The 27,893-nt window shown below is 46.0% G+C and overlaps 3 protein-coding genes, 1 long non-coding RNA gene and 2 other non-coding genes across 8 annotated transcripts in view; 3 read left to right on the top strand and 3 right to left on the bottom strand.

Moving 5' to 3' along the window:
* LOC140207856 (uncharacterized) overlaps window positions 1–27,893 on the bottom strand; it is a 71,753-nt gene that overhangs the window by 9,552 nt on the left and 34,308 nt on the right. The gene's annotated exons all lie outside the window — the stretch shown is intronic.
* The window catches only part of LOC140208593 (uncharacterized), a 290,808-nt gene that overhangs the window by 228,650 nt on the left and 34,265 nt on the right, over window positions 1–27,893 (bottom strand). The gene's annotated exons all lie outside the window — the stretch shown is intronic.
* On the bottom strand, window positions 1,126–1,316 carry LOC140208878 (U2 spliceosomal RNA). The gene has a single exon (XR_011888964.1). It is a non-coding gene; the product is annotated as a U2 spliceosomal RNA (small nuclear RNA).
* LOC140208615 (uncharacterized) lies at window positions 1,631–18,195 on the top strand. 2 transcript variants are annotated; one of them, XR_011888842.1, is made up of 3 exons: window positions 1,631–1,701; window positions 3,271–3,373; window positions 17,741–18,195. It is a non-coding gene; the product is annotated as an uncharacterized lncRNA (long non-coding RNA). The 2 variants fall into 2 exon arrangements; XR_011888841.1 differs by lacking the exon at window positions 1,631–1,701 and adding an exon at window positions 1,721–1,804.
* LOC140208758 (U2 spliceosomal RNA) lies at window positions 7,839–8,021 on the top strand. The gene has a single exon (XR_011888913.1). It is a non-coding gene; the product is annotated as a U2 spliceosomal RNA (small nuclear RNA).
* On the top strand, window positions 18,357–27,560 carry LOC140208604 (uncharacterized). 2 transcript variants are annotated; one of them, XR_011888838.1, is made up of 2 exons: window positions 18,357–18,577; window positions 19,025–19,065. XR_011888838.1 is itself a non-coding variant. In XM_072277409.1 (2 exons), the coding sequence occupies exon 2, from the start codon at window positions 24,761–24,763 to the stop codon at window positions 25,631–25,633; it is 873 nt and encodes a 290-aa protein (XP_072133510.1). In that variant the 5' UTR covers window positions 18,392–18,577; window positions 24,438–24,760; the 3' UTR covers window positions 25,634–27,560. The 2 variants fall into 2 exon arrangements, 1 of the variants encoding a protein (XP_072133510.1); XM_072277409.1 differs by lacking the exon at window positions 19,025–19,065 and adding an exon at window positions 24,438–27,560 and having other exon boundaries at window positions 18,392–18,577.

Below are 27,893 nucleotides of genomic sequence, written 5' to 3'. Positions count from 1 at the left end.
CGTAATTTTTTATAAAACACCCAGATGACCGGTACCCTCACAGGATACCTGGTCACCACCGCGCACCCCGATATAGTCAGTGATCCTGCCCCTCATGACACCAGCTAACGGGAGGACCGTGCGGGATGGTATCACCCTCCTTGAATAGATGCAGTGGGGGCAGAGGCAAGGGCTGGAGACAAGCCCTCCCCGTTTTACGCGCAGGCAGCTGTACATGGACATGGATCCCCAACCCTGACCTCTGCACCCTGTGGAAGGAGCTTTGTGGCGGTGGGGTGGTGGGCAACTGGGCGATTGCACTCATTCTTGTTATTTATCATCGCTGTGTGTATATTATGTTGTCTGCCAAATTTTTAAGAGCACGTCTGTCTTTCTTTAGTTCTGTATAGTCAGATATAGCGTTCACCTTATAAATAGAGTAAGATGTATTCCTTTCCTTTTCACTGCGGGAACGCCTGGCGAGTGGCGAGGCTGCCGAGGGGTGGACTCTGCTGACTGTCACGTGACAGCACCGCCCACGCCTGGTCAGAAGACACGCCCCCTGCCAATCAAGGATTGACCCCTCCTCGCCCATCACTGCACACCTAACCACCGGCCTTGTAATCAGCTTAACCCTGCCGGCACCGAGCCGTTAGCGTTCCTGTGAATTACCTGGGCCGGGCACTTCAGCCTTCCTGCATGAAAAGGGCTGGACGCTCTCTTTGCCATTTCCGAGGGACCACTCTGCTTCATTCCAGGCTGAGAACCGTGGAACAGCGCTGGAGGAAATTGTTGGTAAGCTGTGCATTGAATAGGGTTGGTGATTGTCCCTGATAGCATTGAGCCGTGCCTGTACAGTGAAGGGGCTCGGGCATCGTATTGACTTTTCCCTTGGATGTGTGTGTGTGTACTTTATTCCCACGTTCGTTATTAATCGTCTGCGTGTGTTTTACTGCCGACCTGACTTTATCCACGACTGCTGTAAATTGTCTGCGTGCTGTTTCTGTTGCCATTTTCCCATGGTTGCCTTTGAGCTGCTGTGTCCCCTCATTAAAAACAAATGTAGCCTGCGAAAAGTACGGGGCAGAAACAGGAAGCATGGAGACAACCGGATTCTATTTTTCATTTGTTGTTAGTTTCCCCGAGGGGAGGTGCACCGTTCCCGGAGGCACTGCAATACCGGGTCGATGCGCGGAGTGGACGGAGCAAGCCCCTATTCCATCTCCCTGTTCCAAAAATCAATTTAATATATGGTCCCCAGATAAGGGACGTATCAGATATTAAACTGATAAGAACAGATACTACACTTGATCTTAGCCAAAAGGCCGAGAAGCGATACCACAAATGTCCGGACCCTTTCGGATCTTGCTAGTCTTCCCTCTATTAAGTTGGACCGACTGTCTACAGGACACCGATTTATCCTACCTCTCTTCAACTTTTGAAGTAGGTTTGGTGTAATTTCGCTCAGTCTTTGACATAAGTTGTATTTTTCTCCCTTGTCGCGAAATCTCTTTCGGAATACAGCTGATCATGTAAAATAGCGGATATTCCGCCAACCAAATGAGAGAGGCGGCCCTGGTTTGTATGCAAACTCCTCCTCTCAGCTGTTCTGCCCGCCCTCTAGCGTCTGATGTCATTGCAAGCGTGATGACGTTTACGGAAGGCGTTGCAGCGAGAGAAGCGAAGTTGCGGCCGGGTCGTTTGGCGAGCCTGGCGGGGCAGGTGATTGGGGAGGGGGTCCTCCGGAAACGGGAGGTGGGTGGCTAGGAACATCGGGTGGAAGCGATGGCTGGGGATTGCGAAGAAGGAGAGGGTTGTAAATGGGGTAAGTGAGGTCGTTTGATGGGGGACGATGGGTAGTTGAGTTGGTCGGGGAGAGGGACGGGATAGAGTCGGATGAAAGGGAGGGGGTAGGGTTGCAACTCGGACAATATTTAAGTGTGAGCTGGCATGTGGCAAATAACTACTTTCCTGACATCCGAAGGCCTTTCTGCCGTATCCCACCAGCCAAATACCGGAAGTAATTATGAACATTCCGTATTTGCCTAAGTTTGTCCAGCTCCATCCAGCATTTAACAACATTCTCCAACCTATGGCTTGTATCACTTACTACGTCTCCAAGGAGGAAAAAAAAAAGGTGGAAATCTGGGGAAAAGAGGCATAAAATGCCGCAAAGGATTTGGTGGTAATGCAGCATTCTGTAGAGAAAGAAGCAGTTAATGATTCAGATGTGATTCTTAATCATGGCAGTGATCTTTCATCAGTTCTAAGAGCCATTAACCTGACACATTTGCTCTATTTCTCTGCAAAATGCTGACTGAAGTGGCAAGTATTCCCAGCACTTATTTTATTTCAAAAGATTGCCATTCTGTCGTTATATTATTCTCCCAGTTCCTTTCGTCCATCCCTGGGGAGCAATTTTTTTTTTGCAGGACCAGCCACAGATTAGCGTTTCAATAACCCTATGCAGTGAACTCTATTCGTTCAACACTATTGGTGTGATAGAAGAATACTAAGTTGTAGATTACAGAATGTTAAATAACCAGCACTGTAACATTCTGACTTCTTTGCCTTTCTCCCGCTGTGGTTTGGGAACTTTAAAGCTTGGCTGTTTGCAAGGCTGAAGTTTCTCAAATTTATTTTAATCATTTTCTTTTAAATGGTAGTGCAGCTGTGATTGAACAGGGAGATTGCTCTTCAGTGCCAGGGCACATCTCCTGGGCAGAATGTACTAGCCACAGGTCTTTATGATGCATGTTCTACGGGTCTATGGTGGCCAGTGCTATCATGTTTGCTGTTGTGTTCTGAGGCAGCAGGCTGAGGGTAGCAGACACCGACAGAATCAACAACCCCAGCATCTGCAGATTATTTTGTGTGAACAGAATCAACAAACTCATTCGTAAGGCCAGTGATGTTGTGGGGATGGAACTGGACTCTCTGACGGTGGTGTCTGAAGAGAGGATGCTGTCCAAGTTGCATGCTATCTTGGACAATGTCTCCCATCCACTACATGATGTACTGGTTGGGCACAGGAGTACATTCAGCCAGAGACTCATTCCACCGAGATGCAGTACAGAGCGTCATTCCTGCCTGTGGCCATCAAACTTTACAACTCCTCCCCTGGAGGGTCAGACACCCTGAACCAATAGGCTGGTCCTGGACTTATTTCCTTGCATAATTTACATATTACTATTTAACTATTTATGGTTTTATTATTATTTATGGTGCAACTGTAATGAAAACCAATTTCCCCCAGGATCAATAAAGTATGACTATGATTTTGGGTTACAGAGTTACCCTGGGACCAGCCTGCTGTGAGTTGCCAAGAGTACTGCGATTGGGATGCAAAGAAACTACCTGACACCATGGAAGAAGATTGAACCTTTCTCATTGAGTAAGGAAATGATTTGTAATCTGCCCTTTGGCTAGTGCCGCATTGAGTATAGTGAAGTAATTTGGTGTTGTTTTAAAATTTTGGGCTGTTTTTGGAGCGTTCAAAGGCAGACAGGTAAAACTTTCTCCACCACATTGATGACGTCATTGATGCTGTTTCCAGCTCCCGTGTGGAGCTCGTCAGACTTAGTCTGGAGTGAGCCCTGACGAAGGGTCTCGGTCTGAAACGTCGACTGTACCTCTTCCTAGAGATGCTGCCTGGCCTGCTGCGTTCACCAGCAACTTTTATGTGTGTTGCTTAAAATTCCAGCATCTGCAGATTTCCTCATGTTGTCGTCAGATTTGTCAACTTTCCCACCAACATACACCCCCTCTCTCAAATTTGCTTGGTCCATTTTCATGATCTCACTCCCCTTTCCTGATCTTCTCTCTCTGTCTCCAGAAACGGATTACCTTCTGGCCTCTTTAACAAACCTACTGACTCCCACAGTTACCTTGTCCACAACAGTTACTTTCTGACATTAAATGGACCTATGGAAACTCTGCTCACACTGTCACTTTCAAGGATACTATTCCCTTCTCTCAGTTTCTTTGTCTCTGCTGCATCTGATTTTATGAGGAGGTTTTTCATGCTAGGACATCCAAGAAATCTTTTTTCAATCAATAAAGGGGTTTCCTGCCCACTGCAATCAATACAGAACTCACCCGTAACTCCTCCATTTCCTGCACGTCTGCCCTCTCCCCATGTCCCCTCCACGACATAATAACGATAGGATTACCTTTTCTGCATCTGCCATTCACTGAAGCTCTGCATTCAACATATTCTCTGCAATTTCCACTATCTCCACCAGGATCTCACCACCAGGCACATCTTCCTCTCCACGTCCGTCTCCATTTATCACAGGGATCACTCTCCCTGTGACTCTCGTCTGCCAAACACCCTGCAACCACAATAAGTGTTACATCTATCCCTACACCTCTTTCATAATCACTCTTCCTCCCAGTGTAGCCTCCTCTACATCAGTGAGACCCAACTCAGTTTGGAGATCACTAACTGATGCACAAACACGAGGAATTCTGCAGATGCTGGAAATTCAAGCAACACACATCAAAGTTGCTGGTGAACGCAGCAGGCCAGGCAGCATCTCCAGGAAGAGGTACAGTCGACGTTTCAGGCCGAGACCCCTCGTCAGGACTAACTGAAGGAAGGGTCTCGGCCTGAAACGTCGACTGTACCTCTCCCTAGAGATGCTGCCTGGCCGACTAATTGATACATCTTCACTCTTTCTGCTACAAGTAGGACTAGAGGAGGAGTACACAGGTTGGAAAACCTTGAAAACCTTTGATTCCCCAGTTCTCTGGTGGGAAGCCACCAAGGAGAACATCAAGAAGTTCTTCATACGCAAGGGTATCCAGAAAGCAAGCCAGGAGCAGAGGGAACTGGTCGAGGCAGGTTTGAGGTTGTCATTTAAAGTTAAATTGGACAGGAAAGGAATGGAAGGTGATGGGCTGAGTGCAGGTCGGTGGGACGAGGTGAGAGTAAGAGTTCAGCGTGGACTAGAAGGGCCAAGATGGCCTCTTTCCGTGCTGTAATTGTTATATGGTTATATGGAACTGCGTAAACTCCAGACAGAGTTGCAGTAACTCCTCCTTCTGCAGTCGAAGGGGGTGGATGTCGGGGAGGAACTGCGAGAGGTGAAGAGCCGGAAAGCCCAGCACCTTGCCGCCGAATCCTCCAAGATCATCTACCGATCAAGGGTCCAAACCGTGGAGCAGGACGAGACGTGCTCAGGCTTCTTCTTCCAGAAGGTGCACAAGGGGAGCTCTGTGATCCTCAACCTTAGGGAAGAGGACGGCTCAGTCGTGTCCTCGTAGAATGACATACTGAGGATCTGCAGGTCCTTCTATGCCGGTCTGTACGATGAAAAGGCCACAGAATCCACAGCCTCCCGCAACTTCCTGTCATCTATCACACAGGTCTTAGGCGACGGCAAGCGGGAGAGTCTGGATCAGCCACTGACTCTGGTCGAGTTGACAGGCTCCATCCGTTCCTTTGGGTCGGGTAAGACTCCCGGAGGCGACGGCTTACCGGCTAAGTTGTACTCGGCTCTGTGGAACTGGATGGGCCCAGACCTGCTGGAAGTGTACAACGCTATGCTTCTGGCCGGCAGTATGTCAGAGTCCATGAGGAAGGGCACGATCACCCTCATCTACAAGCAGAAGGGGGAAAGGGAGGACATCAGGAATTGGAGACCCATCTCTCCTGAATGTGGACTACAAGATCCTGTTGAAGGCCATTGCCAACAGGGTCGAGTCTGCTCTGGGACAGGTGATCCACCCGGACCAAACCTGTGCTGTACCGGGCAGGAAGATCTCAGACAGCCTCACGCTGCTGAGGGACACCATCGCCGATGTGCAGGACGGGGGTGAACGCCTGCCTGGTCAGCTTGGACCAGGAGAAAGTCTTCGACAGGATATCGCACACGTACATGGCGGATGTGCTCTCCAAAATTGGTTTTGGGGAGGGAATCCGAAATCAGATCAGACTGCTCGACACAGACATCTGTAGTGCAGTCCAGGTCAATGGGTGGGAAACCTCTCTCCCCTGTCTTGTTTGCTGCATTGAACCCTTTGCCGAAGCCATCAGGAGGGATGAGGGCATAAGAGGGGTGATGCTGCCAGGCAGTGGAGGGACCCAAGTGAAAACCTCCCTGTACATGGACGATGTCACCCTCTTCTGCTCTGATCCGAGGTCAGTTTGCAGGTTGATTGGCATCTGCGAACAGTTTGAGCTAGTGTCGGAGGCCAGGGTCAACCGCACGAAGAGCGAAGCTATGCTATTCGGCAACTGGCCGGACCGATCCAACGTCCCCTTCGCCATCAGGTCTGACCACGTGAAGGTGTTGGGGATCTGGTTCGGAGGGGCTGAGGCGTGCAACAAGAACTGGCAGGAGCGGACTGCCAAGGTGAAACAGAGACTGGGACTGTGGGGAGGGCGCTCCCTGTCGATAACGGGCAAGAACCTGGTCATCAGGTGTGAGGTGCTCTCAGGGCTGCTGTACTTGGTGCAGGTGTGGCCCGTCCCCAGCTCCTGCAGCTCGGAAATCACCCGAGCTGTCTTCAGATTCGTCTGGGGATCCAAGATGGAGCGGGTGAGACGGACCGCCATGCACAAGTCCCTGGATAATGGGGGCAAGAATGTCCCCAATGTCGCCCTCATTCTGATGGCCAGCTTCGTGTGTGGCTGCATCAGGTTGTGTGTAGAACCCAGGTATGTGGGCACCAAGTACCACTCTGTGCCCAGGTTCTACCTGTCACCCGGGCTAGGAAGGATGGGTCTGGCCCCACTCCCGCGCAACGCCCCCGTCAGCTGGTCGTTGCCGGCATACCTGTCCTTCATAGAAAAGTTCTTCCAGGAGAACGCCTTTGACCACAGGGTCATCAGGCAGTGGTCGGCACGTAATGTCCTGCAGCCACTGCAGGAGAAGGACGAGATGGACACAGTGGGGTGGTTCCTTGAGCAGACCGTCCAGTTCATCTGGCAAAATGCCTCATCGCCAGACCTCACCAACAGTCACCAGGACCTTGCCTGGCTGGCGATGAGAGGGGCCCTCCCAGTCAGATCCCTCCTGTACGCCTGGAACATCGTCTCCGCTCCCCACTGCTCACGGGAGGACTGCAGTGAGGAGGAGTCTGTGACCCACCTCTTCGCACACTGTCAGTTCGCAGAGAGGGTGTGGAGGATGACAGAAGGGACGGTGTCACGTTTCAACCCCAGCAGCTGCGTAACCGAGGACACTCTGATCTACGGGCTGTTCCCGGGGACGCACACGGAGACCAACATCCGGTGCTGCTGTCAGATCATCAACTCGGTGAAGGACGCTCTTCGGTCGGCCCGAAAATTGATGATTTACCAGCACATAGAGATGTCCGTGGGAGAATGTGCTGCTGACTGGCACATTCTCAGCTGCAGGAGTACTTTATTGTTGCCAAACAATTGATACTAGAGCATACAATCATCACAGCGATATTTGATTCTGCTCTTCGTGCTCCCTGGAGTACAAATCGATAGTAAATATTAAAAATTTAAATTATAAATCACGTGCTGAGGGATGCACTCAAACTTGGTGCAGCCACCGCAAAAGCCGGGTGGAGAAGGACCACAGTTTAAGGTTTGTCACCCGCGCGCGGGAGTGCGAGGAGTCGGGTGGCGAAGAGTATTCCTCTCCTCAGTGGTGTGGATAGATGAATCAACATCGTGCTACAGGAGTGGCTGGAAATGTGGAAAGGTATAGACTGTAATGGAACATCAGTAAAGGAATGAGAGTCAATGAATGATTTATTGTAAACATCTTTATTTTGAATAAGGACAGAGTAAACACATGATTTATTGTAAATAACTTTATTTATTCTATAAGGACTTAGGGTCAACAAATGTTTTTTTGCAAATAATTTTATTTTGTAATATTTCTGAATAAAGTATATTTTTCAAAAAAATCAGTTCTTATCAGTTTAAAATCTGATGCGTCCCTTATCTGGGACCATATATTACATTGATTTTTGGAACAGGAAGATGGAATAGGGGCTTCCTTCGTCCACTCCGTGCATCGACCCAGTATTGCAGTACCCCTCGGAATGCTGCACCTCCCCTCGGGGAGATTAAACAACAAATAAAGAGTAGAATGCAGTTATCCGTACGCATTAACCTTCTTAGGCTTTTTCCCTATTCCTTCGTTGTACTTTTACAGGTAGTGTTAATGGTAAGACTCCTGGCAGTGTGGAGCATCAGAGGGTTCTTGAGGTCCGAGTCCATAGGATGCTCAAAGCAGCTGTGCAGGTTGACTCCGTGGTTAAGAAGGTGTACGGTATATTGGCCTTCATCAATCGTGGCATTGAATTTAGGAGCCGAGAGGTAATGTTGCAGCTATATAGACACTGGTCAGACCCCACTTGGAGTACTGGCTCAGATCTGGTCGCTTCACTACAGGAAGGATATGGAAACCATGGGGAGGGTGCAGAGGAGATTTACAAGGATATTGCCTGGATTGGGGAGCATGCCTTATGAGAATAGGTTGAGTGAACTTGGCCTTTTCTCCTTGGAGCAACAGAGGATGAGAGGTGGCCTGATAGAGGTGTATAAGATTATGAGATGCTTTGATTGTGGGGGTGTGAGCTGGGTCTGTGCGGAGGAAGCTTGACTCTGTCTGGCCCCGGGTTTGTGTGCCAGGTCTGTAAAGAGGGAGCTTCAGCCCGTGTTGATTGCTTCTGTTCCCTTCTGTTTGCGACCTTGGTGGACGTGGGTCAGATATTATACAGTATATGAGCTTCCAATCTCCTTTATTGTTTTTGACTGTGAGAGCAAGAAAGCACGCAGGAAGGTGGGGATCAGGATAGTGCGAGTATCTGGCGTGAGAGGATGCGGTGGTCAGCCGGGATGGGGAGTGAACAGATCCTGGGGACCAGACACTATCAGACTGACATCCCTCAGCCTGGAGCTGAGACGCTGCCGTACCAGTGTGAGGAGCTCACACCATTATTGCAGTTCACCGGGTGCGGTGGGCAGCAGTAACCCCAGGGTACTGTTTCTCCTCTAGTGAGACTCGAGTCCGACACCAAGACAGGAAATTACAGTGGTTTATTGATTTCATCATGACAAATGTAAATTAAACAATGTGTGAGCTGCTCGTGTGCAGGGATAAATAAGCTGCTCCCAACTCACTCAGAATCACACACAATTAACTGACCGGTGACAATGAGTGACAGATTGAATAATCAGTCCCGTTTCTCACCGTCACTCTGCATCGGGGAACCGATGATTATAAAATCACACTTCAGGGCCGTGTCTGAGATCGCTGCAGATCCAGGGTCACTGCCGAGGTATTTGTCAATTTAACATCATTATATCAGCCAGACTGCCGAATGCACCGTCCTCAGCAAAGGGAGCAAAAGGATTCTCTCCCGGGATAATCCCGCCCCGGGACACCAGTGTCCCAGACTGAACCCCGGCCCCCAGGCTCTTTCTGTCTAATTCCCCGGGGTCTCGTGGGGGAGTCTCAAACCCGCACATCCACTGGAAGCTGTGCCACTGGACAGGAGGCGGAAATACATCACTGTGGGAACGCTCCGAACGACAGACAGCTTCAGGCTGGAGCCAGTTCCGTTAGAACGGTTGGGAATTAAACCTGGCGTGCAGCCATTAAAGGGGAGGGCAGGGAATTGGCCAAAATGTCCCCCATCAAAAAAGGTAGAAGGGAGTTTGGGTAATTATAGACCAGTGAGCCTTACGTCTGTGGTGGGAAAGCTGTTGGAAAAGATTCTTAGAGATAGGATCTATAGGCATTTAGAGAATCATGGTCTGATCAGGGACATTCAGCATGGCTTTGTGAAGGGCAGATCGTGTCTAACAAGCCTGATAGAGTTATTTGAGGAGGTGACCAGGCATATAGATGAGGGTAGTGCAGTGGATGTGATCTATATGGATTTTAGTAAGACATTTGACAAGGATCCACACGGTAGGCTTATTCAGAAAGTTAGAAGGCATGGGATCCAGGGAAGTTTGGCCAGGTGGATTCAGAATTGGCTTGCCTGCAGAAGGCAGAGGGTGGTGGTAGAGGGAGGACATTCAGATTGGAGGATTGTGACTAGTGGTGTCCCACAAGGATCTGTTCTGGGACCTCTACTTTTTGTGATTTTTATTAACGACCTGGATGTGGGGGTAGAAGGGTGGGTTGGCAAGTTTGCAGACGACACAAAGGTTGGTGGTGTTGTAGATAGTGTAGAGGATTGTCAAAGATTGCAGAGAGACATTGATAGGATGCAGAAGTGGGCTGAGAAGTGGCAGATGGAGTTCAACCCGGAGAAGTGTGAGATGGTACAGTTTGGAAGGACAAACTCCAAAGCAGAGTACAAAGTAAATGGCAGGATACTTGGTAGTGTGGAGGAGCAGAGGGATCTCGGGGTGCATGTCCACAGATCCCTGAAAGTTGCCTCACAGGTGGATAGGGTAGTTAAGAAAGCTTATGGGGTGTTAGCTTTCATAAGTCGAGGGATAGAGTTTAAGAATCGCTATGTAATGATGCAGCTCTATAAAACTCTGGTTAGGCCACACTTGGAGTACTGTGTCCAATTCTGGTCACCTCACGAAAGGAAGGATGTGGAAGCATTGGAAAGGGTACAGAGGAGATTTACCAGGATGCTGCCTGGTTTAGAAAGTATGCATTATGATCAGAGATTAAGGGAGCTAGGGCTTTACTCTTTGGAGAGAAGGAGGATGAGAGGAGACATGATAGAGGTGTAGAGGATAATAGGAATAGATAGAGTGGATAGACAGCGCCTCTTCCCCAGGGCACCACTGCTCAATACAAGAGGACATGGCTTTAAAGTAAGGGGTGGGAAGTTCAAGGGGAATATTAGAGGAAGGTATTTTACTCAGAGAGTGGTTGGTACATGGAATGCACTGCCTGAGTCAGTGGTGGAGGCAGATGCACTAGTGAAGTTTAAGAGACTACTAGACAGGTATATGGAGGAATCTAAGATGGGGGGCTTACATGGGAGGCAGGGTTTGAGGGTCGGCACAACATTGTGGGCCGAAGGGCCTGTACTGTGCTGTACTATTCTATGTTCTATGTCTATGTTCTACGTAAGTATTTTTTACTTAATCTGAGATTTTTATTCTGCCATATATAAGAGGAACTTTTGGAATCAACAGTATTAAAAAAGGATTTAGGAAAAAAAATTGAACTTCAATAAGTCCTTATGCTTCTTATTAATCAATTTGTAACCGGAAAAGTTACTCAACTGAGGAAGCAGAGCTAACACTGCTGGAATGGATTTCTCAGGGTTAGAGATATATAATAATTAATCATCTGCATATAGTGATAGTTTGTGTATCTCATTCCTGCGGGTAATGCCAAATATATTAGGAGAGTCACGAATAGCAATAGCTAAAGGTTCCAGGGCAATATCAAATAATAATGGACAAAGAGGGCAACCCTGCCGAGTACCAGGAAATAACTGGAAAAAAGGGAGATCTTTGATTATTGGTAAATGCCGAAGGGGGTAAGGTATATCAGTTTAATCCAAGATATAAATATCGGACTAAAATTGAATTTCTCAAGCGAATTAAACAAATATGTCCATTCGACTCTGTCAAAAGCTTTCTCAGTGTCCAGTGAAATGACACATTCTGGAGTTCTGGATGAAGAAGTATAAACAATATTCATTGATCTCCTAATATTAAAGAAGGAATAATGATTTTTAATAAATCCAGTCTGGTCAACAGAAATAATTGGAGGCAATACTTTCTCCAGTCTAGTTGCCAGTAATTTTGAAAATATCTTGGAATCCACATTTAGCAAGGATATAGGCCTATAAAGTTTCAAAGAAAGAAAAATAAAAAGTAAAAAAGAATAAATAAAATACAGGATCAGTAAAGAAAGAAAACTTATCCGAAAATATGAAAAATACCTACCCTACAAACCCAGGGCAAAAGCCCTCAGATTATAAAAATCCAAAGCTGTAAGCTTTTGGAGAGATGTTTTGAAAACACTATCAAAAGTTTTGGATCTGGATCTACTGAAAAAACAAGCATGTAAGAACAAAGAGAATAAACAACAGTCCGTTAATTAGTCCGGAGCAGAGGAACGCTGATTGTCAAGAAAACTGAGCTTCATCCGGAGATTTAAACAGACGACGAGAGTTATCGGCAAGAACTATTTTCAAACGTGCTGGAAACAGCAACACTGGTTAAGGCCTTTTTGATAAAATTCTGACATCTGTGGTTTAAAAGCTATCCATTCCCTCAGAACTTCAGGACTGAAATCTTCAACGAGGCAAAATTTGAAACTTTGAAATTGGATCATATCTTTCCGCTGCGCAGCTCGCACCACACGATCCTTCATGTGAGCATAATGGAACAGAATAATAATGGGTCTCAGTTTAAATTCTCTGGAAGGTTTGGGGCGCAATGTATGGTGCACGCGATCGAGCAATGGAGGGGCCTCCAAAACCTCTGAACCAAACATATCCATTAAAAATTGAGAAAAGTATTTGGTAGGATCGGCCGTCTCGATATCTTTGGGAAGCCCGATTATCCGCAAGTTCTGTCATCGGGATCGATCTTCGAGATCAATAATCTTGGATTTATAACGTTCCAACATGGGATGTTGAAGCCAGATTTTTTTCCAGGGCTTCAATCTTTTGTCCTCTGCCAACGGGCAGCATCCAGTTCTGAAATTCTAGTTTGCTGTTGATCAATTTCACATCTAAACAATCTAATGTCATCTTGAATCATCTTCAAAACTTCTTCAAACACAGCAAATCTTTGATTAAGTTTTTCATCTAGAAGATTCGACATTATTTCAAAAGTTATTGGTATTTGCTTAGATGCTTTAGGATCGCCATCTTTTTTTTCCCGTTGCCGTTGGAGTCCTTCCCATTTTTAACTTCTCGTCCTCTGGTTCACATTTCCAGCGAGTTAAAATCAAAGTTCAAAGATATATTTGTGTTATAAACCTATTAGTGTAGGTATAAACAGATTAAATAAGGGTGGTTACGGGTAAAAGAAGTAAAGGGAATGGAGCGAAGCCAAAATGTACCTCACACCATGAGCGCCTCCTGGAGAGTCCATTTCAAAAAAGGTTGTTAGCTTAATCTATAAATGGTTATCGAGTTCACGAATGATATCTAATGATAAAGAGTCATTTTCAGATAATCAATGGAGTAAAACTTTTCATTTGGTTAACAACTCATCTATTTGTGCCTGTCGTTCCTTGATACGGTTCAAGGTAGCGCATCGGGCCCATGTGTCAAAGGATAAACCAGCGCATATTTTCTCCAGTATTAATCCTACTTGTGACAGATGTAATATTGAGCTGGATGCTTTAACTCATAAGTATTGGTCTTGTATAAAGCCAGATAACTTTTGCAGAGATGTTTTTAAAACACTATCAAAAGTCTTGGATCTGGATCTACAACCTAATTTGCTTACGAAATATTCTTGTTTCCGCTCGATGTATGATAGCCGTTTGGACCTTACCGGCTGGGAGAGCCACTTTATTGGAGTGGAAGGATTCTAATCCACCTACAGTCATTTACTGGCTCTCCTCCATTATGTCCTGTTTAAGTTTAGAGAAAATAAGAAGTCGGACATTTGATACATCCTTTAAATTTGAGCAAATATGGTGACCTTTTATCCAATATTTTCATTTAATTTGATTTATTACTCTTACGATCTTTTTTTAATCGAAGTTTTAGATTTGATCAGAAAGTCTCTCTCTCTCTTTTTGGGTCGTATCCTCAAAATGAGATGCCCAGTCCCCCTTTTTTTGTTTTGTTATAGTGTAGTGTTTTTTTTCCTTTTTCATTTAAAACCCAATGTTTTTTCCTTTCTCTTCATAAACTGGTTAAGAGGAGAATTGTTATTTTCATTTTCTTTTATTATATATTATACTAGTTTAATATCTATGACTTTGACAATGTCTATCTTAATCTTGGTTTATATTGTTACTGATATATATACTTGAACTAATTCTCCTCTTTACTGTATTTATACTTTTAAATCAATAAAAAGGTTAATAAAGAAATTACTGATCACATTATTGTTCAGTGTCACACACTCAGTGACTGTAAACACAATCTCCCACAGTCTGGTACTTACCAGAGTTTCTGTATTTTACACTCCGGGTTCCTCAGAGCCGCAGACACCAGTTTCACTCCTGAATCTCCCAGTTTATTACCACTCAGGTCCAGCTCCGTCAGTGATGGGTTTGTACTGAGAGTGGAGACGAGATCCTCGGCACCAGAATCTGTGAGACCGACATCCCACAGCCTGGAGATGAGAGAGAGTGAGGGTGAAGGACACAGAGAGACAGGAGACGGTACAAATCCCCAGTGTTTATCAGTAACACAATTACTGATCGCATTAATGTTCAGTGTCAGACACCCAGTGACCGAAAACACAATCTCCCACAGTCTGGTACTTACCACAGTTTCTGTATTTTACACTCCAGGTTCCTCAGAGCCGCAGACACCAGTTTCACTCCTGAATCTCCCAGTTTATTCCTCCCAAGTCTGAACACAAACAAACAAGTTGATCAACAAAGTGATTCAAACTGTGGGTCTGAGGGAATTTCTCTCACTCGAATATTTCAGGAAACATTAAACCCTTCGGTAAATCACTGATCGGAGTTCCCATCATTATCAATGTCCCTCACTGCCCAGCTCCAGGGTATTCACCGAATGTCGGTAATTTAGTCTGGCGATGTGACCCTGTGAACTCCACATATTCTGCCTCATTTCCCGATGAGAGAAATGTTTCTGATGTGAGAGACTCCAGAGGGGTAGGGTTAACCATATAACGATATATAACAATTACAGCACGGAAACAGGCCATCTCGGCCCTTCTAGTCCATGCCAAATGCTTACTCTCACCTAGTCCCACTGACCCGCACTCAGCCCGTAACGCTCCATTCCTTTCCTGTCCATATAGCTATCCAATTTTACTTTAAATGACAACATCGAACCTGCCTCAACCACTTCTGCTGGAAGCTCGTTCCACACAGCTACCACTCTCTGAGTAAAGAAGTTCCCCCTCATGTTACCCCTAAACTTTTGCCCTTTAACTCTCAACTCATGTCCTCTTGTTTGAATCTCCCCCACTCTCAATGGAAAAAGCCTATCCACGTCAACTCCATCTATCCCCCTCATAATTTTAAATACCTCTATCAAGTCCCCCCTCAACCTTCTACGCTTCAAAAAATAAAGACCCAACTTGTTCAACCTTTCTCTGTAACTTAGGTGATGAAACCCCGGTAACATTCTAGTAAATCTTCTCTGTACTCTCTCTATTTTATTGACATCTTTCCTATAATTCAGTGACCAGAACTGTACACAATACTCCAAATTTGGCCTTACTAATGCCTTGTACAATTTCAACATTACATCCCAACTCCTATACTCAATGCTCTGATTAATAAAGGCCAGCAAACCAAAAGCTTTCTTCACCACCCTATCCACATGAGATTCCACCTTCAGGGAACTATGCACCATTACTCCCAGATCCCTCTGTTCTACAGCATTCTTCAATGCCCAACCATTTACCATGTATGTCCTATTTTGATTAGTCCTACCAGAATGTTGTACCTCACATTTATCAGCATTAAATTCCATCTGCCATCTTTCAGCCCACTCTTCTAACTGGCCTAAATCTCTCTGCAAGCTTTGAAAACCTACTTCATTATCCACAACTCCACCTATCTTAGTATCATCTGCATATTTACTCATCCAATTTACCACCCCATCATCCAGATCATTAATGTATATGCCAAACAACACTGGACCCAGTACAGATCCCTGAGACACACCGCTAGTCACCGGCCTCCAATCTGACAAACATTTATCCACCACTACTCTCTGGCGTCTCCCATCCAGCCACTGCTGAATCCATTTTACTACTTCAATACTAATACCTAACGATTGAACCTTCCGTGTGGAACCTTGTCAAAGGCCTTACTGAAGCCCATATAGACAACATCCACCGCTTTACCTTTGTCAACTTTCCTAGCAACCTCTTCAAAAAATTCAATAAGATTTGTCAAACATTACTTTCCATGCACAAATCCATGTTGACTGTTCCTAATCAGACCCTGTCTATCCAGATAATTATATATACCATATATAGCAATACTCCAATCCTCCGGCACCATCCCCGTTTCTAATGACATTTGAAATATTTCTGTCAGAGCCCCTGCTATTTCCACACTAACTTCCCTTAAGGTCCTAGGGAATATCCTGTCAGGACCTGGAGACTTATCCACTTTTATATTCCTTAAAAGCTCCAGTACTTGCTCTTCTTTAATTATCATAGTTTCCATAACTACCCTCTTTGTTTCCCTTACCATACACAATTCAATATCCTCTCCTTAGTGAATCGTTTTTGGTGAAATCCTGGATCTGTGACTGTTTTTTATTTAGGTATCTGTGAAGTTCGTCCTGGCTCGACCCGTTGTTTTCCCAGCATGCCCTGCTGTAGCCTCCCTCCATTTCACAGATCCTCAGTCTCTCTCCAGCCGAGGGACGACTGTACACAAGTGTGAGCGTTTTTCCGCTCTTTCCAACGGGTACCATTGGATTCCAGGTAGCAGCTGTATTAAGCAAGGAGTGAACAACGATACCTAAGGTTAAAAGTCCAAAATAATGAAAGAAAAATTCACTGCTCGCTTATCTTCAGCCTGATTTTGATGAAATATTCAAGGTAATCATCCCAAATCCTCTTCTACACCTGGATAAAGTGAATTTATTTTTTTTAAGCCAAATGGGGGGAAAAAAACACATTTCCAGGCTATAAGCTAGTTTTACATCATTTCAACTGTCATTAATAGCAGATCAACCCCTTGGCCGAGCTCCACCAACTGTAGTTGATTGGAAAGAGGCTGTTTGTCTCTTTGTGTTGATAGGAAAAAGAGTAACTTACTGAGGCAATGAATGAGATGAAATGCATTTCCAAACCTCCCAAATGGTTGCCCTCCTCCCCTATTAACATTTATCACTTCCAAATACGATATTTTTTATTCGTATAGATACAACAACAATTTATGTAAAGATTCAAGCTTCTTTAACTTTTTATACATTTAAAGACTAAACAGAATCTGTATAGGTCTAACCATGTAGTACTCGACGTGTGAGGATATTGTGAGTATCGACACTCACAGATACACTTCCTGTCCAAACATTTCTGTGAGAGAAACGGTACGAGGCAGAGTTGCCAACCTTCCGCTTTTGATACTAATATTCAGCAGTATTCGTGGCTTTAGCGAAACTTCATTAGACGGAGTTGAGGAAAAACTTTTTCACCCAGAGAGTGGTGGATGTATGGAATGCTCTGCCCCAGAAGGCAGTGGAGGCCAAGTCTCTGGATGCTTTCAAGAAAGAGATGAACAGAGCAGTTAAAGATAGCAGAATCAAAGGTTATAGGGATAAGGCAGGAACTGGATACTGATTGTGGATGATCAGCCATGATCACAGTGAATGGCGGTGCTGGCTCGAAGGGCTGAATGGCCTACTGCACCTATTGTCTATTGAGCTCTGGAATTCATATATTTCTTTCATCTTGGTTTAGTGGTTGACATTATGAGAAGCCCTATTCATTTTGTATATGTCACACCCAATTTGTGTACCTGCTCATTACATGAATGGGGGAAGGAAGTTACCCAGTGCATGAAATGAGCTGGTAAACTAACTAGGTGTGAGATCGAGGTTCTTAGCCTAAGGTGGAAGGAGTCAATTTTGAAAACCAGTCAATTTTCAATTATCTGACACAGAAATACCACAACAGTTATTAACTTCAAACTTTCTGCATGATCACTCACAGAGCGGAACTACACGTACATGTAACGACAGCTGTAAACTTCAGGCCGTCTAACTTAGGCCACGAACTTATCAACCACCCCTCGTCCAGCTCCGGCACCCAAAAAACTGGCACTGCACCCCTGCTCCAGCCGTCAGGCAGAGCTCGGGCCCGGGACTTTCCGAATTTAAGCGGCCCAGATTCACACAAACCCGGGGATGTTTCCACTCACCGCCGCCCCGAATCGGAAAACCGCCAGCGGCAGCTGCATTCGGCAGCGCGCATGCGTTAGCAGGATGTTCGCGGCAGCGCCACCAGTGGCCGGAGGTCCGTGCAGCACCACCAGTGGCCGGAGGTCCGTGCAGCGCCACCAGTGGTCGGAAAACCATGCAGCACCACCAGTGGTCGGAAGGCCGGAGCGATAACAGGGAGGCAAATCACAAACACGACAAAGTCTGCAGATCAAAGTTGCTGGTGAACGCAGCAGGCCAGGTAGCATCTCTAGAAAGAGGTACAGTCAACGTTCCAGGCCGAGACCCTTCCTCAGGACGTCGACTGCACCTCTTCCTAGAGATGCTGCCTGGCCTGCTGCATTCACCAGCAACTTTGGTGTGTGTTGCTTGAATTTCCAGCATCTGTAGACTTCCTCATGTTTAAAGTCTGCAGATGCTGGAAATCCAAAGCAACACAAACAAAATGCTGGCGGAACTCAGCAGACCGGGCAGCATCTATCGAAAAGAGTCAACAGTCGACGTTTCCAGTTGAACCTTCCTTCAGGACTGAGATGAAATGACGGAAATACCTGAATAAAATCGGTCCGGATGAGGAAATGTCTCGCTGGAAGGTGATAGGTGAAGCCAGGTAGGTGGGAAAGCTGAAAAGCTGAAGAAAATAGAATCTAATAGGAGAGGAGAGTGGAGAATAGGAGAAAGGGATGGAGCAGTGGACCCAGAGAGAAGTGATCAGCAGGTGAGAGGACGTGGAAAGTCAGAGAGGAAGAGAGGGAGTGGGAGGGAGGGGTGAGGGAGAGATTTGTTCACCGGAAGGAGAAATCGATATTCATGCCATCGGGTTGGGGGGCGGGGGGTACCCAGACGGAATATAAGGTCCTGATCCTCGACCCTGAGGTGGCTTCATCTTAGCACAAGAGGAGGCGATGGGTTGACACGTCAGAACGGGAATGGGAATCGGAATGGGAATGAAAATGTTTGGACTCCGGGAAGTCCTGCTAGGAGCGGATAGTTCAAAGGTTAATTTATTATCAAGCAGGTATCCGTAAACAACTCTTGAGTTTCTTTTCTTCTCCAGAGAGCCACGAAACAAAGAAAGAACATGAAAGTCGTTCAGAGAGAAAAATCAAACTCCCACCCCACCCCCCGCATCAAAAAGAAATGCATCCCGATCATCAACCCCCAAAACCCACCCCTCCCGCACAAAAGGGAACAATAACATCGACCCCCCCCCAAAAAAAACACAACCCCACCCTGCACAACTGCGGAGGGTCTGGTGTCACCAGTGTCGAGGCGGCCGCATCGGGAGCAGCGGACACAACGGGCGACCCCGGAAGATTCACAGGTGAAGTGTCGCCTCACCTGGAAGGATGTTTGGACAACGGAGAGAGTTCGGCCGTCCGGCCCTTTCACTGTGACACCCCGAACTCCACATCAAATCCGTCCACACCAATCTGGGTGAACTTTAATGACCAATAAATGTAATTCCTCTCAGTGATCAGCTGTCTGAGTGATCACCTGACTTTGAGAGGAAGGGATGTCTCTGGTTGGAAGGACAGACCAAGGTAGAACATACAGGGTTAATGGTAAGGCACTGAGGAGTGCAGTGGAACAGAGGGATCTGGGAATACAGATACAAAATTCCCTAAAAGTGGCGTCACAGGTAGATAGGGTCGTAAAGAGAGCTTTTGGTACATTGGCCTTTATTAATCAAAGTATTGAGTATAAGAGCTGGAATGTTATGATGAGGTTGTATAAGGCATTGGTGAGGCTGAATCTGGAGTATTGTGTTCAGTTTTGGTCACCAAATTACAGGAAGGATATAAATAAGGTTGAAAGAGTGCAGAGAAGGTTTACAAGGATGTAGTCGGGACTTGAGAAACTCAGTTACAGAGAAAGGTTGAATAGGTTAGGACTTTATTCCCTGGAGCGTAGAAGAATGAGGGGAGATTTGATAGAGGTATATAAAATTATGATGGGTATAAGATAGAGTGAATGCAAGCAGGCTTTTTCCACTGAGGCAAGGGAAGAAAAAAACCAGAGGACATGGGTTAAGGGTGAGGGGTGAAAGTTTAAAGGGAACATTAGGGGGGGCTTCTTCACACAGAGATTGGTGGGTGTATGGAATGAGCTGCCGGACGAGGTGGTAAATGTGGGTTCTTTTTTTAACATTTATGAATAAATTGGACAGATACATGGATGAGAGGTGTATGGAGGGATATGGTCCGTGCGCAGGTCAGTGGGACTAGGCAGAAAATGGTTTGGCACAGCCAAGAGGGGCCAAAGGGCCTGTTTCTGTGCTGTACTTTCTATGGTTTCTATGGTTTAACACTGAGATGCAGTTGGTGAGTATGCTCTCAATGGTACAGTGGTAAAAGTCTGTCATATCCTGGGACAGAGGTGAGCTTTATTGATGCTCCGCAGGAAGTAAAGACGCTGTTGCGCCTTTTTGATCAAGATGGAGGAGTTCAGGGACCAGGTGAGATCCTCGAAAATGTGGACACCAAGGAATTTGAAGCTTGATACACGCTCCAATACAGTTCCATTGATGTAGATTGGGAGTGTGGCTCCTAACATGCCTGAAGTCCACAATGATCTTGGTCTTCTGGGTGTTAAAGGCCAGATCATTGTTGGCACACCACGCAGCCAAGTGCTGGACCTCATCCCTGTAGGCTGTCTCGTCATCCCCTCTGATCTGGCCAACCACCGTGGTGTCATCTGCGAACTTGATTATGGAGTTAGAACCATGTACAGGAACACAGTCACAGGTGAAAAGGGAGTACAGAAGAGGGCTCAGCCCACAGCCTTGAGGCACGCCGGTGTTCAGGGTGAGAGTGGAGGAGGAGAGGTTGTCTAACTTAACTGATTGGGGTCTGTTAGTCAGAAAGTCCAAGGTCCAATTGCAGAGGGATGAGCTGATACCAAGCTGGCAAAGTTTGGTGATCAGCTTGAAGGGGCTTACAGAATTGAATGCTGAACTAAAGTCAATGAACCTCATTCTGACGTAAGAGTTGGGGTTGTCCAGGTGGGTCAGGGCAGAGTGAAGTGCCGTGGAGATGGTGTCCTCTGTTGACATGTTGGTGCGATAGGCAGATTGATGGGGGTCCAGGATAGTGGGCAGACAGGATTTCAGATGTGATAGAACCAGTCTCTCAAAGCACTTTGCAATGATGGGGGTGAGTGCAACTGGGTGGAAATCATTCAGGCTCGTGGCAGTGGAATGCTTCGGCACTGGCACGATGGTGGTGATCTTGAAGCTTATGGGGACAACACCCTGGGCCAGGGACAGATTAAAAATGTCTGTGAAGACCCCGGCCAACGGCCCTGCACAGACTCTGAGCACATGGTCAGGTATTGCATCCGGACCAGCTGCCTTCCGTACATTCACCCTGCTCAGGGTGGCACAAACATCGGAGGTGGAAAGTGAGAGAGACAGTTCACCAGGTGGGAGATCCGCTTTGAGGGTGACCTCCTTGTTCCCTCGATCAAAGCGAGCGTAGAAGTAATTGAGCTCATCAGGGAGGGTAGCAGAGCTGGAAGGGGGCACAGTACTAGGAGGTTTGAAGTCTGTAATGACCTGTATGCTATGCCACATGGGCCGGGGGTCAGAGGAGTTGAAATGCTCCTCGATTCTCTGTTTGTAAATGTGTTTAGCCTGAGAGATTCCCCTCCTCAGGTTGGCCCTGGCTGAGCTGTAAGCCTCCTGGTCTCCAGACCTGAAGGCTGAATCTCAGGCTTTGAGCAGGAGGTGAACCTCTCTGTTCATCCATGGTTTCTGACTGGGGAAAACTTTTATTGTTTTAGTGATGTCTCTCTATCTACACACTTGTTGATGTGCTCAAGGACAGAGTTGGTGTATAAATCAATGTTAATCTGAGAGTCTGTGGTGGTATGGGCAGCAAACGTGCTCCACTCTGTGTGCTGGAATTGGTGCTGAAGAGCAGAGTCAGCCCCCTCCAGCCAGATCTTAATAGTCTTCATTGTGGGTTTCACACGTTTAATGACCGGGCTATACTTGGGAAGCAGAAACAATGAAAGACGGTCGGACTTTCCCAGGTGGGGGAGGGTAGTGAGTTTGCAAGCATCAGCCACATTTGTGTAGACATGATCTAAGGTTTTATTACCCCTGGTGGTGCATAATACATTTTGGTAAAATCTTGGAAGCACAGTACACAGGTTACAATGATTAAAGTCCTCAGCGACAATCAAAGCTCCATCTGGATGCAATGTCTGCAGCTTGCTAATAGCAGCACTGAGGTCTTTCATGGCTGCTTTAGCATCAGCATCCAGTGGAACATAAACTGCGACAGCAATGATGCATGTTTTGTGACAATGAGGGGAGGTTGTTTTCTTGACACCAGTCAGATGTTGTTCAGACACCAGATACAGTCAGCAATCAAATGGTTGAGCCTGGAGCCTTCTCCTCCCCACCCTCCCGCCACCTTCTTTATTGGGCCTCTGCCCCTACCCTCTTCAGTCCTGACGAAGGGTCATGGCCCGAAATGTTAACTGATCATTTCCACGGATGCGGCCCGACCTGCTGAGTACCTCCAGCGTGTTGTGAATGGTGCGATGAATGTGCTGAGCTGTGTATATCACAATGCAAGAAGCATCGCAGGAAAGCCAGATGAGCTCAGGACAGGGAATTATGAAATTGTAGCCATTATTAGGACTTGGTTGCACCCAACAGTCTGAGGGATTTAGAGGAACAAATTTGTAGAGAGATCGCAGACCATGCCAAGAAACAAAGGTTGATTCAGTAAGTGATTTTAACTTTCCATATATTGACTGGGACTCCCATACTGTAAAAGGACTAGATGGGTTAGAGTTTGTCAAATGTGCCCTTAATCAGTAAGTAGAATTCCCGACGTAGAAGTGTGCAATAAGCTGTTAGGGAATGATCCAGGGCTGGTGACAGAATTTAGTGATCATCATGCCATGAGATTCAAAGTAAATATGGAAAAAGAAAGGTCTGGACCAGGGGTTGAGATTCTAAATTGGAGAAAGGTCAATTTTGATGGTATCAGAAAGGATCTGACAAGTGTGGTTTGGGACAGGCTGTTTTCTGGCAAAGGAGTACTTGGTAAGTGGGAGGCCTTCAGAAGTGAAATTTTGAAGGTGTCTAGTTTGTACATGTCTGCCAAAATAAAAGTTGAAAGGTAACTGGTGCTGGGAACCTTGGTTTTCAAGCGATATTGAGGTCCCGAGTATTTTGTCCCTCTGAATGCCTCAGACTGTTGGGTGCTACCAAGACTCATTAATGACTACATTATCATAATTCCACCCCAAGCTCATCCGACTTTTTTTTAGTCGTCTTCTGTGGGTTTCTAAAAGCTTCCCAATCGTCTTTGCTCTTTTGTTTGCCCTCTCTTTGGCTCTTATGTTGGCTTTGGTTTCTCATTTCAGCCACGGTTGTGTCCTCCTGCCTTTCCAATGTTTCCACATCTTTCGGATGTATCGATCACTGAGCTCCTGAATTGCTCCCAGAAACTCCAGCCATCGCTGCTCTGTTGTCACTCCTACCTTTTCCCTTCCAGACAAGTTTGGCCAGCTTCTCTGTCATAGAAACATGGGGATGTTCAGTGCAGAAACAGGCTATTTGGCCCATCTGGTCAATGCTGAAAAATCATTCAAGCTGTCTAATGCAACTACCTGTACTGGGACCATCGCCCTCCAGACCCCTACCATCCAGGCTCCCATCCAAACTTCTTTAAAATGGTGAAACTGAGCTCATATTCACCACTTGTGCTGGCATCTCATTCTGCACTCTCACAACCATTTCAGTAAAGAGCTTTTCCAAATGTTCCTGTTTAATTATCAACTTCCCCACTTACTCCTGACCTCTGGTTGTAGTCTCACCCAACCTCGGTGGAAAAAGCTGCTTGCATTTGCCCTATCTATACCCTCATAATTTTGTATACTTCTAACAAATCCTCAAAGCAATGTATAATTTCTTTCTTTATGTTTAGAGCCTTTCTTAGATGTGTAAGATGATAAAGGGCATTGATCATGTAGATAGCCAGAGGTTTTTTCCCAGGGCTGAAATGGCTAACATGAGGGGGTATAGTTTTACAGTGCTTTGAATCAGATACCGAGGGGATGACAGGGGTAAGTTTTTTTACAGAGAGTGGTGGGTGCGTGGAATGCACTGCCGGCTACTTGTGTGAGTATTTCAGTTACTGTGGGGCCAGGAACCCATGCAGCTCAGTGGGAACAGGGAATAATACCAATGGGGAGAGTCAGACTGAGCCAGGTCACAGATTGGAGACGGCAGAAATGCCCCATTCTGATAGAGACAGGAAGAGCATCAGAGAATTTGCTGGTCACTCCAGATACCAGCTCTGTGCCCAGTTAGAAGATGATTTCTCTCTCCAACCTGGATTGAACCTCACTGTAACAGTGTGATGCCAGATCACACCTTGGCAACTCAAGTGATCTCATCTGAAATGTTGTCCGACACCCATTGATGGATTTTGTAAATCTTTTTACAGGTTAAAAATGACGAGGAATTTATCTACAGGAATCTTGAACACAACACACCAGTTTTGCTGTTCTTGTCCAGATATTTAAGAAGTAGAGCAAGCGAATCACTTGATCGTCCCGCCCGCTCAGACTGTGGGGAGGGATTCACTCAGTCATTTCAACTGAAGATATATCAGCAAGTTCACACCGGACAAGGCCATTCATTTGTTCTGTGGGTGAGAAGGCATTCAGTTGCTCATCCCACCTGTGGACACATCAGTCAGTTCATCCTGGGCAGAGGCTGGTCATCTGCTGAATTTGTGGGGGAGGATGCATTCAGTCATCTGACCTAATGGCTCACCAGCGAGTTCACACCAGGGAGCAGCCGTTTACCTGCTCAGACTGTGGGAAGGGATTCACTTGCTCATCCAAACTGAAGGTACATCACAGAGTTCACACTGGGGAGAGGCCGTTCACCTGCTCAGACTGCGGGAAGCGATTCAGCATATCATCTCACCTTCTGATTCACCAGGCAGTTCACACTGAAGTGAGGGATTTCATCTGCTCAGTCTGCGGGAAGAGATTCTCTCAGTCATCCAACCTACAGAGACACCAGCGAGTTCACACTGGGGAGAAGCCATTCACCTGCTCAGACTGTGGAAAGGGATTCACGCGGTCATCCCACCTGCAGAGTCACCAGCGAGTTCACACTGGGGAGGGGCTGTTCACCTGCTCAGACTGTGGGAAGGCATTCACTCAGGCATCTCACCTACGGAGACACCAGTCAGTTCACAATGGAGAGAGGCCATTCACCTGCTCAGTCTGTGGGAAGACATTCACTCAGTTATCCAACCTACAGACACACCAGCGAATTCACACTGGGGAGAAGCCGTTCACCTGCTCAGACTGTGGGAAGGGATTCACACAGTTAGCTAACCTACAAACACACCAGTCAGTTCACACTGGGAAGAGGCCGTTCACCTGCTCAGACTGTGGGAAGGGATTCACCACATCGTCTCACCTACTGAGTCACCAGTCAGTTCACACTGCAGTGAGGGATTTCACCTGCCTAGACTGTGGGAAGAGATTCTCTCAGTCATCCAACCTACAGACACACAAGCGAGTTCACACTGGGGAGAAGCCGTTCACCTGCTCAGACTGTGGAAAGGGATTCACTCGATCATCCAACCTACAGAGTCACCAGCGAGTTCACACTGGGGAGTGACTATTCACTTGCTGTGAATGTGGGAAGGCATTCACACGATCATTTCATCCACTGAAACACCAGTGAGTTCACACTGGTTAAAGGCTGATCACCTGCTCACACTTTGGGAAGAGATTCTCTCAGCCATCTTCACCAAGGGTGCATCATTGAGTTCACACTGGGGGGAGGCCGTTCTTCTGCTGTGAATGTGGGAAGGGATTCACTCAGTCATCTAACCTTGTGACACACTAGCAAGTTCACACTGGGGAGAATGTTTCAATAAGCTGCCTGCTGGATATTTGTCCATTACCATTGCTGAATGCAATTTCAACAGTGACTGTCGGTGCTGAACTCTGCAATTATTGCTGCTGCTCACCACACCCAGTTCTGCACCCTGGTCACTGGGCATGGGAGGAGCTTATTCTGCTGCATATTCACCTTTAATGGGACTGGAGATTAATATTCTGGATCTGAGACAAATAAATCAGTTCTATTTTAAACGCTGTCTTCATTACTTAGTGAATTTATAACACACCTTGTACAGTAGAGAGTCAACTCAGGCTGGCTGGACACTGCCAGTGATTCTGTTCTACAGCAGTCCTTTTAAATCCTCCCCTGTTGTTCCCCTTTTGCTCTCCCTGTGGGATGGGTTCCAATCACCACTCTGCGGGTGAAGAGGTTTCCCTTGAATTTTCTGCAGACTAAAGAAGTCGAGCTGATTGCAGTTCTGTCTGAGATGTTCTTCACCCCTGAAATCTCTGGGCTGAGTTAACCTCCTTATTCAGGGCTCATTTCCACATTATGGGTCATTTTTCCTGCTTCTAAAGGGTTGTTAGAAAACACCACTGTCCTCTGAAGACTGAAAGCAGGATGGGAAACCATTAGTTGGATGCTCAATGAAGCAGGGTCAGAAACCAGAGGCGGGTCTGCACAGGGCAGAGTTTGGGGCTCTGAACGATGGTCAGGGTAAGAATGTATGATGAGGAGAAGGGAATCAGCAACGGGGTGGGGCAACGAATGACAGAGTAGCAACATTTGGAAGCTGATTGACAGGGAAAATAATTCGGTTGACTCATGACACAAACAACGCCTGTGGTGAGGTGCTCCATTGATCGAGGAACATGTGTGTGTTGGGAATGGTTATATCTATTGAGGGAGTTGTTCCTGCTTGTTTATTCTGTAATATTATATCCAGATGTTTATATTTTAGATTATCCTATCTGTAATAATGTATTGATTATCATATAAATTGTGAGATTCTGTCCTGAACTGGATCAGGCTGGAATTTATGGTGCCTTAATGAAGTTATGGTGGTCATTCATGAGTTTGTATTTTAAAGCAAGATTTTGGTGAATGATATTTGCCACTTCATTGTGCCTTCATATGTAATCAGATTGAGTTAAACTGCTTTAGGATCCCGGAATGTGTTGGATTGTGTCTGGTTTCTCGGCATTTGCTGCATTTATTGCCTTGTTTGTTTGTATTGTATGTGTTTTTGATTTTGTTTCTCTTTTTGTGAACCCCCTTGTGCTGTATTTCTGCAAGGAACCCCTCTGTTTCTGGGAAGAGGTTTCCAACTCTAGTCAGGTGCTCGATGCTTCCCTGTCACCATCCCGTCTGCTCAGATCGTTGGGATGTCTCCCATGGAGGGTCATACTCTGGTTAATGTTTTCTTCCATAATGATGAGTTATTTTTCTCAGTTTGCCTCTCATTTAAGTTTTCTGGTCTGTATTTCTTATCATGATTGCAGATACACACATGGAGTGCTGAATCCTGTTCAGTTTATATACTTAGAAGTTTTATCTGACAGTTGTGATTTTTTTTTTCATGTGTGTTATTCCTCTTCCTCCTTCTGTCCAAGGTTATTTTAATCTAAATGGGTTTGAGTGTAAATAGTCTTTTCTAAAGTTGTCATTTCAGTTCTTATTTATCTTTGTAAATTTTACTGATTGAAATAGGACAAAATATTTTCATTAAAAAAGTCAATGTCTGTATTCATGAGAATGTTTATTGCCTTTGTTGTATTTAACTATTGGGCTCTGTTTGGTAGGTTTTTTAAAGCCTTGAACTAAATTTTGTCAAAGGTTTTCCCTATTTCACACTACTTTCTATTGTCTTTGCTTGTTGATATTCCAGATACGTGTGTATCAAGAGTCCCGATGAAGGGTCTTGGCCCAAAATGCTGATTTCCATCCATAGATGCTGCCTGAGCTCCTCCAGCACTTTGTGTTTAGTTCAGAAACAAAGGTTCTGAACTTAAAGAGGGGTAACTTTGAAGGT

Source organism: Mobula birostris, chromosome 13 (assembly GCF_030028105.1).
Source record: "Mobula birostris isolate sMobBir1 chromosome 13, sMobBir1.hap1, whole genome shotgun sequence".
In the NCBI taxonomy this organism is placed as follows: Eukaryota; Metazoa; Chordata; class Chondrichthyes; order Myliobatiformes; family Myliobatidae; genus Mobula; species Mobula birostris.
This window is presented reverse-complemented; position numbering and strand designations above follow the sequence as displayed.